General features: G+C 30.6%; 1 protein-coding gene across 1 annotated transcript; it reads right to left on the bottom strand.

Annotated features, from left to right (window-relative positions):
- Window positions 1–7012: 7012 nt before the first annotated feature.
- On the bottom strand, window positions 7013–10538 carry LOC107436752 (guanine nucleotide-binding protein-like 3 homolog; the record flags this gene model as incomplete). Its single annotated transcript, XM_071179710.1, is given in 1 exon segment — window positions 7013–10538. A coding segment is annotated over 1 exon segment (1218 nt), but the record flags the coding sequence as incomplete, so codon positions are not given.
- Window positions 10539–10549: the final 11 nt, after the last annotated feature.

Raw genomic sequence — 10549 nt, 5'->3', positions numbered from 1 at the left:
AATTAAAAAGTTATGTATTAAAATTTGTTCTAAAGCAAAATGTAAAATATATAGTGTTAGACACTCGCGAAATTTTTTTTCGTTATTGTACATAAGTTAATATTCTAATTATTTTTAGTTTCTTGTCTGTATTTTTCTTATTTCGTTCCAAACATATAAGAATAGAAATAAACGATATCAAAAAGAGAAATAAAAGTTTAAAAATGTCATTTTATGAAAAATTACTATTTCCGAGCCTTTGTAACTCGACACAGGTAAAAAAGTCCCCATTTCTTTGTTTATGCTCTTGGAACATAGAGGTAATTTTGACCCGATAGTTTAAAACATTTTTTTTTTTTTAATGGATATTAAAACTTTAAATAAATGCATTTTCATTTAATAAATTTAATTCGATCTCTGACGGAAATAGCACGATATTTCGCTGAATAGAGATTTTTGTTTTTATATTCAGAGGATTTTAAATTGCTGAATAGTATCACCAATACTTAAAAATGTTGAGGAAAAAACCAGTTTTACGCTACAGCTTGTATAAAGTAACATCCCCATGAGAATACTTTCTTTAAATTCTTTGACTGGGTTAATATTAATTTTGATTCTCGAAATGTAATTCTTAATAACTGCATTATTATAATAAAATTAATTAATTAACATAATTGGGTGTTCATCTTAGCGTTGCGTTTTACTGCGAAAACTTAGAAATTTGAAATCCCTAAGGTTTACAGAAAAGTGCACTGAGTAAGATTGAATAAAATAAGTGAACATTCGATTATTATAATAATCGAATGTTCATTTTTTTTACATAATTTTTTTTTTTTTTTTTAGTTTGAGAGTTATTAACTTTTAAACTCGTTGAAAAAAAATACCGCAAGGATAAAAACACAAAAGGCCATATTTGTTTATAAACTTCACACGTATTTTTTTTTTTTTTCTCTCTATTTTATNTTTTTTTTTTTTTTTTTTTTTTTTGAAAGTTATTCCAACTTTAAGAGCTTTATTCGTGAAATTTTCTAACTTTTTTTCCCCTTTTACCTTACGCTTTGCTGCCCATTTGGATGGAATAAAAAAATTTAACATTCGATTATTTGTCCGAGAATTATCAACTGTTAATCTTTTAATAGAAAAAAATACCCGGTGTTAGTTGATCTGTAACCCGCTGAAATGCAACTACGAAATAAAAAAATTTCCCTTGCTAACCAATTTGTTCAAGTTATTAAAATGTTTAACACTTTGTTTACGATTCTTTTTTCATGATTATATTTATCCAATGATGTAGAACATTTTATTTCTCTTACTAGAGATTTTCATCTCATAAACTCGTGCTCGTCAAAAGCAACAAAAAAATAACAAATCAATAAATAAAATAAAGAAAGAAAGAAAAAGATTAGATGTTCCTAGGTTTAAACCTTAACTTTTATATCGAATATTTTTCAAAATACTAGGAGGTTCCGCCTTGCCCCTCTCCTTTCACTGTGCTCATCTAACTCTGTGGTTGCTCCTCATTTCAGGGTGCGTAGCGTTTTTAAAAAGTGCTTAAAGGTGCTTTTTTCATTGCGTGTTTTTAAAAAGTGCTTAATTTTACTTTTTTCAAAATTAGATTTTTCCTTTTACTATGTTGATTTTCGCTTCGAATTATGCAAAAAGATACAGTTCAGATTGTTACATTCAACATTTTCACGATTACTTTAACACCCAATCTATTTCGGCGTATTGCCAGTCCGTAGCATATGAAAACGCCATTCGTTTTACATGATTCAAAATTTCATGATTTTTGACAATTGTCAAAAACAATGCCAAAGTGTTTTTTTTTTTTGTTGACATGACGGTTAAAACAAGATAAAATAAGTGCTTAAAAATATTTTTTAGTGCTTGAAAAGTTCTTATTTTTTGTTTAATAATTTGGTTACGCACCTGATCATTGAAGATCAAGCGAGAAGAACGGTTTTTGACAATTTTTAACAAAAATTACGATTGCATTGAAATCTATTGCATTTTGAGGATGATTAAATATTGGCAAATCAATAAAACGGAAAAATCGGTAACCCACCTTCCTCAAGAGTTATTACTCAGTGAAGTTGAGTCTTGCTGTGCAAAAAATCCTGTCCATATGCAAATTTGTTCCCCCCCCCCCCTCAGAATTAGCTTTAATCGACATAAACCGTTTTTTCCCTTGATATTAAAAGTTCTTTCCTTCAAAATCGATAAGAAAAATCTTTTTGTTAAAATAATATATAATTTTATGTAAGCACATTTTATTACTATGCTGTGACGAAATAAAATGATAATCGGATTTAAAAAATAATGAACTGTACTTGAAAACAAAATTTTAAACATGCAGAATGTACAGCGACATAAGAAATAATAAATGAGAAGTAAGTTTTCTTGTTAACAATATCTAACGATAACTTTATATGACATGACAGTTCGCGTTGGAAATAGTTTTTAACTATTTTCAGTCTTTAAATTTTTAAAAATTTCGATAAAAAAGCTAAGACTTATACCTGGCTACATCTAACCTCTCTCTTAAATTTTTTTTTTTTTTTTTGTTGTTGCTATTTTTGACATCAAGCCAAGTGCGAGTTTATAGTAATGAAAATTGCAAATAACTTAAGGACAAATAAGAATTTCGTTACGATTAGCTTATTAAAAAAAATTGTTTTTTTTTTTCGTTGCAAATATAGATTTTTCAGGGGGGAAAAAATTAATGAAAAGTAACCACGGAGGTTTGCGAATGAACGAAGCTTCCTGCCATTAAACCATTATATAAAGTTTATAACTGATTCTTGGATGTCGTATTAGAAAGATTTTTTTTGGTGGGGGGGGGAGGGATGGCGAAAGATTTTCGCAAATTATTTGCTGAAAATCGTCTTACATAAAAATGATAAATGTTTTTAAAAGATTGAATTTGATAATGGAAAAATAATATATTTCTTGGACGTAAGCGACTACGATGTTCAAAAATATCTTAAAAATGCATATCACAGGGGCCCAATTTTTGTGCTTCAATAGCTCACAAAATTTCACTCATAAGAAAAAAGAATTTCTTTCTTGTGCTAAATACCTATAAAAAAAAAAAAGAGCAATGATTTGTACATCTTTCTTGTTTTTAAAAAATTTAAATCAATAATTCACAAAAAAAAATTTTTATTGCTCTGAAATGTTAAGGGGGATAAAATATGTACCTGGCCGGACTAGCCTGGTTGGTAGGGCGTTGGAATCATATCCAAATGGGCGCAAGTGGGATCCCCGCCGGCCGAAGACTTCCCGTGAAGGAAATGGTGACTGGTACACGTTAAACCTGTCGGGTCACAAAATCCCCATAACAAATCGATAACTCGGGGGGTACGGAATTGGTTGTCCTCTGGTTCAGGTCAAAATTACGATCCGTGGATGAATTAATAGGTCCGCTCTTTAAAAAAGTGCTGTGACGTGTTCGACTGACGTTGTATTCTTGAACATAGATGGCGCCACTGAAAAATAAGAAGCGCACACTCTACCTTAAAATCGCTTGGTTTCACCAAGCCAAGCAGGCTTGCTGTTATTATTAAGTAGCATTAGAAACAATAACGCTTTCCAATAAAATTTCGTAGCAGCTAAAAGTACAACTATTAGCGTCTTTAAACCAAAAGAAATTAAGCTAACTTCCAGCATATTCTTTAGCGGATATGTGTTTACCAGCCGAAGTCAGTATTAACAGGCTCGATAATCTAGGTTTTATTTAAATTAAGATTTAAACATTCATCCAATGCCACCAATCATGAATATTTTTTTCTATATTTTAAACAGTGGTTCACACAGCACAGCGGTTGTTAACTGGGAAGAGAGGTAGACATAAGGTAGGATAATCCTACTAGGATTGAAAATTGCCAAGCCATTATAACTATGATCAGTAATGTCATCGTATGCAGCCATATTCGCTACTGTGGGCTTGCTGGTCATGCGCATTTGAAATGGTACTTACATTAACTTAATGGACAACTTTCCAACGTAGCTTTAATCCAAAACGTATTATTTTACCTACTTTTTGCTCTGAATAACAAAAACCGGACCTAAAACGCGCGCTCCCTTTCCTCACACACCTGCAAGGCAGTCTATTCCGCTTTGAACTACTTCCTGCCTTTCGAGGAAAGAGGTTCAATATGAGGCAAATATTTACATTGAAAAGGAAAAAGTGGAGAGATTCCGAAAATTTCTAGTTGTTTAATTTGTGTTTTCTAAAGATTAATGTCAAAAATTGCATTAAAATAGGCCCAGAAATAGATATTCAATCATAATTTAAAAACTTTAAAAGCAAGCTAAATCTTTAAATTAAGATACAACTATTTATGAAATGCAATTTTTGACAATGTACGTTCTGCATTCCCTCTAAGTTTTTAAGTGTTGAATTGCCCTGCGGCCTTAACAGGTTGTGAAATATGAAGTAATGGGGAAAGCATGTGAAGTGTTGCCATAAGTAGAGAGTTCTGCTATACGCCACCTGCAGTTCATTTCGATTTTTTTTGTCAATAGAAGGATTAAACTAAAAAATAAGTTGTTTTTTTTTCAAACAAAGCTCTCTGGGCTAAGAGCAGACTAATGCAAACGTACAGGAATTCGCCCTGTTTAATAAAATTATTTCTGCAAAAGATAATACCATTACCATTAATATTTATGAACTCTTGAAACAATAGTGTGAACTTTAAGCTTTGGCGTGAATATAAAAACGAAAAATTAACCTGGAAATATTTCTTATTTTTATAATCTGTGTTTAGTTTTATATTGAGGCATTACAGCCCAGTGTAACCTTAGTTTTGAATAATATGGATAATATACCTTTATCAGTATTATGTATTTGGAACAAAAATACCCAAAAGTTGAGATCAATAAGTCAGTTTTAAATCACACAACTGATTTTTTCATAAAGTGTGTCCAGTGAAGAACAGCTTTTAATACTCACTTTTATAGACAAGCAAAAAAGATAATAAATAAAGTAAAACTCAGCGCACAGAAGGTACTGTGCGCAAATTTTTTTTTCTCCCTCCTAAATATATGAGTGTAAGAAAGAACAAAAATGTTTTTGCTCTCTGATCAACCCTTTACTGATGTTAGTCTGAGCAAAGCAAGGATGAGAATCATCTAAAATAGTTAGTGTTTTTAGCCACTTTTTTTAATAACCTTTATTATATTTCGGAACAACTTCATTCTACTTTTCCCATCTAATAGTTGCTTCTGTTCAAGATACAGGTATTACAAAAAAAATTTGATACTAGATACGTATAGCCAAAACTTTTTTCCTTAAATATATAAAACCATTTTTAATTTGTCTAAAAGAGCAAACTGAAAATAGCCTCTAACCAAGGCTGGACACAGGATTTATAACTCCCAAGAAAAAAATTAAGAGCTCCTTCACAAAATCTAATTTTTAATACTAAGACTTTTCAAAGCAAAGATGTAACTTTAATGTTTTAAAATCAGTTTCATGTAAAAGTACTAAAATATAAATTTCTAATTCTTTTCATATTGATTTTTACTAAAAATTAAATGTTTGCTGTTTTATATTTCTATTAATATATCCCTAATGAGAATACATTCACTTCATTTGTGCACATTGCAAGCATATGTAAGTAACCCTCAGCAATTAAATAATAATAATTAAATTAAAAAGCATGCTATTTCTTGTTTTGACTGGGCCCCAAGATAATTGTATGTCTCTATGAAAAGTTAATAAAGCTTTCTATATACTGTAGTATATAAAGAATTTATCAATTTCATTTCATTAGAATTTATCATTTTCATTTTATTAATTTCATTTAAAGCTTTGACACTGAAAATATTAGCAATCTTATTTTACTTATTAAATATAATTACTTAAGTTACAAAATAAAAATATTCATTTTTATTGTAACGGATGTGTCTTAAAAATTAATCTCAGGTCCAGTAATTAAAAGGCAAGATCAATATGCATGTTCACTGAGCTGTTTACATGTCTCTATAAGAAAAAGAAGATTAAGGGAATTTAAATGAAAAATTACAATAGAGATTGAATGTAGAGTTTATTGGCACAAGGTCCAATTCAGGACATACTGCACCAAAATTACAATAGTGAGAACGTCTAATGCTGACAATTGATGAAATATGCTACTTTGTGACAAAAACACAAATGAAAACACAAAAGCGAAAATGGGCCAGCAGACAACTGATAATTATTTTATACTGGTCCAATTCAAATTTTAACAACCCAGACCATGTTAATTTTCACTCTTACAGGGTTGCCACTCAAATCTGGAAAAAAAATTCCCTGCACATGGTATACGCAATATATTAAGAGGAAACAACAATTACTGTGCTCTTGTGTGAGCTATATTGGACTAACTATATTTATTAGTTTCAATTGCTGGAAAAACAGCTGAACATACTTAAATAATACTATAGTAAATGAAATAGTTTAGAATAGCTGAAATATCATGGTTAAATATCCCATAGATTACGCTTTGAGTGGTCACCATTTTTTAAAAGATCAAAATATAAAAAAAAACAAAATTCCCTGTATTTTCCCAGTTTGTAAAGAAAAATTCAAAATTCCCTGTTCTTTAGGTGATTTTTAAATTCCCTGTATTTTCCAGGTTTTCCCTGTTCTCCCTGTAGAGTGGCAACCCTGTCTTATTCATTAGAAGTTCATATGAACCACATAATAACAATTTCCATTCTCTAAGTACTTTGTGGCTTTGCCTAGCATTACTTTTTTCGACAATTATCACTATGAATTTCTAAAATTTTAAAAATCCCATCAATTTTGACATCTAGACAATCCTACTGAATGTTTCTTCATGGTGTTCTTGTCTCGTACTATAATTTTAAAAGTAATGCGTTAAGTCTAAGATAGGAAACATTTATAATTCTTGTAGGGAGACACACCAAGTATATGTACAATACTGTTTAAAACTGAACAATTTGAGCCTCAAGCATTCATTGTACCAAGCTGCCAGAGGTATATGGGTAGCGAACCACAGTTTGAAACATATTTAAGATAACATGCTGATATTTAAGAGAATATTTTTAATTTCCTTTGGACTTTCTATATTATTTTCTAATGCAACACAAATTCACTTGTGTTACATCTACTGGTGTTTTTGATACATATTAATTTTTTTATAAGTAACATAATTAAAATATGCATACCAAGAAATATAAATATACCTAATGAATTTTGATTACAGTTAGACAAGTGTATATTACTTGGCAGCCAACTAACTATTCGTTATAGATTGTTTTTTTTTTAAATGCAATTAAAAGAATACAAAAGAGTATTGTTCTTTATGAGCAGACTGCAAAACCTCAGCATTTTAAGAGTTTTCAATACAGTGAACTCTCGCTACTACGATATCCGATACAATAACTGCCTCGATTACAATAATGTTTTGTGGTCCCGACGAGCTAGCACATGAATTAATGTTATCCTCCCCTCAATATTGCAATATTCTCTAAAACAATTAATCCCTGTAAAATGATTTTTTTTTTCAAATTTCAACCTTATTTTCTCCATTTATTATTGATTTTCAAATAATGTAAAAAATCTTATTTTTTCATATTTTGCCTTTTTTTTACTGGCCCTTTCTGACAAGAGAACACTCTCTGCTGATTATGTACTTATTTTATTTCTTTTCACCACAGTGACTGGCTTTTGTATTCAGATTTCAACACCCCATCCTTGACCTACATAGACCAACCCCAAGACCTTAGAATTGCCTGACTTATCTTTTAAGAAGTTAACCAAAATTAACACTCTGCAAATTAAATTTTATATAATATATAAATAGATTTTTAGTTATTACAAATATAACATTAAAAAAAAATAATCTTATTGTGTCCCTAAAATATGTAGGCCCTCGATATATTAATATATCCCTCCATAAAAATACATTTATTTGGTCACTAAAATACTGTTGCTGCAAAGTTTTACTGTATATACTCTTATGCTTGCTTTGCAATCAAGGACCACAACAACATACGGGTTAATAACACAAATATTAACAGGAGGGGTAGATGGTAAAGAAGAGTTGATGATAAATTATATATTGACACATTTTAAAATAACTAAAAATTTTAATAATAACAAATTATATTCTCATATTCAAAATATTTTTTTTCTTCAGAAATGCATTAACATAATTAATCTTTTATCATCCATTTCAGGCTACTCATTCATTTAGAAAATTCTATTAATTTTAAGTATGGAACAATACTTTTCAGGGGTCTGTTTAGAAGAAATTTGAGTCTATTAACGAACCCTTCACAAAATATATTTTCGTAAAACGGCCCCTTCATAAAATATATTTCCATAAAAACGGACCCTTCACAAAATAATTTATCTTTAATTGGGCCCTTGACAAATTTGTTTATCTTCCTTATTGTTTTGTTAATAGTATAAACCCTTTCTGGGGAGGGGGGGGAGGGGCTCCAGACAAACTAAATTCCAAATGTAGTATTCTAAGAAAATATTTCTACTAATAAACATCGTGAGCGCATTGTTATTAATATTAAATCATAATTTTTTTCTACATAAATAATCAATAAATTTATTTTTATTCATAAAATTAATTAATAGAATATTATGTAAATAAAAATTAATCTCTGGTAATTTTTTAAATAAAATATTATAAATTTAAGATTTGTTTAAGTTTACTTAATGCGTAAAACATTGAAACTGATACATTACTAAGTTGTGTTATTTAAAATATGTCAATTGAAATTATTAAAAATGTCAGTGATTTTGTTTCCATTATTCATCCTAAATGAATATTCTATGTTGAGCAGTACAGGCAAAATACCAAATATTTGTATGATGCACCTCTAATTTAGTAGCAGCAATTGTTGAGCAGAATCTTGAATCTATTTACAATTTAAAAACTTTTTGAAAAGGTTTTTAGCAATAACAGGACCTTGGTTGAAAGAATGTGACTTTATTTTATATTCCCAAATTATGAATAGTTTTTTCACAATTTTAGAAAAACAGAACCTTTCACAAAATGTCTGGACAGACCCCTGCTCTCTAACTAAAAAGTTTCATTTATGCCAGAGATTAAAAATAGAAGATGGGAAACTCATTTAACTTCTTTCATGAAAATTTAAAAAATCTTATAGAGAGCTTAGACAGATCTTTCAAAAACTTTTAGAATTCATATTTTTTTAAAAAGAGAAACAAATCATTTTTTTAAATAAAGGAAACAAACTTTGCAGTTGACCTTTCAACTAACCAAATTTTTATAAATACAAATAGCTACTGAAAATATAGCTATAATAGCTACTGAAACAATAACAGATTAATATTTCAGTCATTTCTAAACCTAATCAAAACTTAACGATTCAATAGTTTCAGCGACACTATTTGCCTCCTTATCCAGCTTCTTGCGGCGCTTTTTCATTTGCTTAAACCTCTTCTTTACCATTTTATTTTTTTGTAGGTCATTCATAGCGATATCAGTCTCATTATTTTTGCTTTTCTTTTTCTTGGCATCAAAAGTTACAGTAACTTCTCGATTGGTTGACTCGTTATCTTCCGTCTCCATTTCATTTGAGCCTCCTGTCTCCTCTAATCGCCCTTCAGTTGGTTCAGTAGATTGCACTGCAACACCTCTGCTGGGAAATACTCCTGGAGCTTTATCAAGTTCCATTTGCTCTTCCAGACAAGAAATATCAAATGCTTTGCTCATTTCTGCAACATAAGTTGTGCTTATGTATGTAGATGGCTTGAAAACCTCAGGAGGATGTGTATAATATTTAATATACCCTCTATTCCAGTCATTAATTAGACGTCTAGCACCTTCCTCAACATTGGGAATGCCACCTTTTTTAAATTTGCCCATTCTTTTGGCTAACAAACACAACAATTCATGAGTCGACGTGAATTCGGGTACGGTGTAGTGTAGTCGAAGTTGAGTGTGATCTGCTCTTTGTATGATAGCCTCAGCTGGAGTGATAACATCTTTTAATGTTTCAACTTTAACAACATTCCGCAGTGCTAATGTCGTAGCAGAGCCGTCCTTTGCAAAAACAACACCAGGAGAATCCAAAATTTTTATGTGTTTATCTAATGATACTTCCTGAACGGACTTGGTCACACCTGCTGTAGCACCCACACCACATGATCTTGACCTCTTCAAACTGTTGATGACACTGCTTTTACCGACATTAGGAAAGCCAACAACTCCCACTTTTATTAGGGTTTGAATATTCTGACTTCTACAATAATTTCCTAGCACTTTCATTAGAAAAGAAGCACCAACACATCTGCTTGATTGCTTTAAGCTTTCATTGATATGAATAGCGGCAACCTTAGATTGAGAGAGGTTTGTATTCTGTGATTGTGTTGAAGCTTTGAAAGCAACAGTTGGCAGTTCTTGGCGTAGATATTTTAGCCAAGCTTCAAGACTTGCTCGAGGAACCAGATCGATTTTATTTAATACCAACACTAGCTTCTTTCCTCTGCTGATGACCATTTCTTCAATCTGTGGACACCTACTACCCAAAGGATCTCTGGCATCCAGAACTTGCAAAATAACATCAGCTGCTTCGA

The sequence above is a fragment of the Parasteatoda tepidariorum genome, chromosome 1 (genome assembly GCF_043381705.1).
Source record: "Parasteatoda tepidariorum isolate YZ-2023 chromosome 1, CAS_Ptep_4.0, whole genome shotgun sequence".
Taxonomy (NCBI): domain Eukaryota; kingdom Metazoa; phylum Arthropoda; class Arachnida; order Araneae; family Theridiidae; genus Parasteatoda; species Parasteatoda tepidariorum.
This window is presented reverse-complemented; position numbering and strand designations above follow the sequence as displayed.